The sequence below is a fragment of the Etheostoma spectabile genome, chromosome 15 (assembly GCF_008692095.1).
Source record: "Etheostoma spectabile isolate EspeVRDwgs_2016 chromosome 15, UIUC_Espe_1.0, whole genome shotgun sequence".
Taxonomy (NCBI): domain Eukaryota; kingdom Metazoa; phylum Chordata; class Actinopteri; order Perciformes; family Percidae; genus Etheostoma; species Etheostoma spectabile.
Window position 1 is genome coordinate 5,324,400 of NC_045747.1, and position 2,547 is coordinate 5,326,946.

Genomic DNA, 2,547 nt, shown 5'->3' on the forward strand with positions numbered 1-2,547 from the left:
TGTGCTATACAAATAAAGCTGCCTTGCCTTGCCTTGCCTTAAAGTCACTCAAGTCATATACATACAGTAGACCTCCACTGTGTGTTGATAATGATGTTGTACATTATGTTTACTCTGTCAACAGGGTGCTCCAGAAGGTGTCATTGATCGTTGCACATACGTCCGTGTGGGCACCACCCGTGTACCTCTGACTGACCCGATCAAAGACCACATCATGTCAGTCATCAAGGAGTGGGGCACTGGACGTGACACCCTCCGCTGTCTGGCACTGGCCACCCGCGACTCACCTCTAAGGAAGGAGGAGATGAACCTGGTGGATGCCACCAAGTTTATAGACTATGAGGTAGGAGACTGATGAAGCACAAATGAAAGACACTACAGATATGACATTGTACAAATGTACAGTATGTCATGGATAGTAGTGGATATCACTGAAACAAGTGTTGGAATGTCCTATTTTTTATGTTGCAGTAGTTTATTGTTGCTTGCAAGTAGCCAAAGGATACTAAAACCTTTTGCTTTTCATTTTTCTTAGACTGACTTGACCTTTGTGGGCTGCGTTGGCATGCTCGACCCTCCCCGTAAGGAAGTCATGGGTTCCATTGAGCTGTGCAGGGCTGCTGGCATCCGTGTCATCATGATCACTGGTCAGTATGCGCATCATATTTTATCATATTTTAATCGCATCGTATAGGAAAACAAGCAAAGTCTTAACAGAAACATTTCATGCCATTCATTTTTACACACATATTTCTTACTTCTGTTATGTTTACGTATTTTCTTTTTCTGTTCAGAGGTAACTTACACTGTTATCCCAAATTAGTTGACTTTACTAGAAATTTGCGTGGAAACCCGTTGTCTTATTAAACCGTCCAAGTTTTTACACAGGGTGAAACTTAACAGGTGAAGTTGTATTAACACAGAGCGGTAAGTTGCTGCTAGACAAATTAAGTTTACATTAGTAGTCATTCTAAAAATCATTAGTAAGAATAAATTATTTTTATGTTATGGATTATTTTTATTATTGTCATGTTAAGCATGTTAAGTTAAAGCTTTAGTGCGTAACTTTTTGATATTAATGAGAATCCGTTACATTCAACTCTTTCTGCATTTCTCAGTTTAAATAAATATTGTTTTTATTACAAAATAATTTTAAGAACAAGGTATTCTATACATGTGCTCCAAAAAACAAAATGAAATCAACACACAAATGAAATTGCACTGTTTCAATGTATTGTACTGTGTGGGAGTTAATTTTTTCTCAGCAGTGCAGCACTTTAACTAGGGAAGAAACCGTTAAGAACATATATTTTTTTCCCATGAGCCTTTGCATTGCTTCAGCGCAGAACAGTTCAAATGACCCCATCCCTCCTATTAAAAAAACTTACCGTCTGTATTTATCTTTGCTTAATTTGATCTGTGCACTGCATACTTAAGCTCATCATTACAAACAATAATGTGATTTAGGGTTTTTTAACAAAACACAAAAGAACAAGTAGCGGCTAAAACTTTTATAATAGCAACTATCAACTACAAATCTGGGTTTACAGTGTATTTACAAAAGTAAAAGTATTTTTACGTGGATGAACTTTTACTTTTAAGTACAAATAAAATCACTCAAGGAAAAGTAAAAAATAGCTCATATAAAAATGTACTTAGAGTAAAAGTTACTTAGTTACTTTTTTTAACCAAACTAGCTGTTTTTAATTAAAGGAACCCTTTACCTATACAAATTAAAGTGCAATAACAAAATAAAACATGTAGACAAAAGATATTTAAAACATATAGGAAGGTATGACGTGTCATTTTCCCGTTGAATTCAAATTCAGCAGAACTCAAATTGGACAGATAGTCTATCTAGCTGTCTCAATTTCCCCTGCAGAGATCTGAGGAGCAGTTAACCATTGTCCTCGTACATCCACTGGAGTTTAGAATTCCAACACAAAGAAAGAGGAAGGAAACAGAAAATACATGCATCCGGCAGAATTTCCTGCAGCACCGGAGCAATCCCAGAAATGGAACATCAAGGATGTAGACTGATATGTAACAAACCCATTTTTCCCCCCTGGATCAATAAAGTATTTTGATTGATTGAAACACTAAAATCTTAATTTCTGTTGTCCCAGGTGACAATAAGGGCACAGCTGTGGCCATCTGCCGTCGCATTGGCATCTTCACTGAGGATGAGGATGTCACTAACAGGGCCTTCACCGGTCGGGAGTTTGATGACCTCTCTCTATACGATCAGAAGGTCGCTGTCAGAAAGGCCTGCTGCTTCGCCAGAGTGGAGCCATCCCACAAGTCTAAGATCGTTGAGCTACTGCAAGGCTTTGATGAGATCACCGCCATGGTGAGAGGAAGAAAAGAGTACTTTGTTGTGTTTCTTGCACTGAAAATTAAATAAAACCATTTGACTCAAAATACAGATACTACACTAACTCATCTCCCTCTACCCTTCACCAAGACTGGTGACGGAGTGAACGATGCCCCCGCCTTGAAGAAGGCGGAGATTGGCATCGCCATGGGCTCTGGCACTGCCGTTGCCAA

The 2,547-nt window shown here is 38.6% G+C and overlaps 1 protein-coding gene across 1 annotated transcript in view; it reads left to right on the top strand.

Moving 5' to 3' along the window:
• Positions 1 to 2,547, top strand: part of atp2a1 (ATPase sarcoplasmic/endoplasmic reticulum Ca2+ transporting 1) — a gene marked incomplete at its 3' end in the record, with an annotated part of 18,505 nt that overhangs the window by 14,298 nt on the left and 1,660 nt on the right. The window contains 4 exon segments of the mRNA XM_032538693.1: positions 125 to 343; positions 536 to 647; positions 2,127 to 2,350; positions 2,465 to 2,547. Of these exon segments, the coding sequence (XP_032394584.1) occupies positions 125 to 343; positions 536 to 647; positions 2,127 to 2,350; positions 2,465 to 2,547 (638 nt within the window).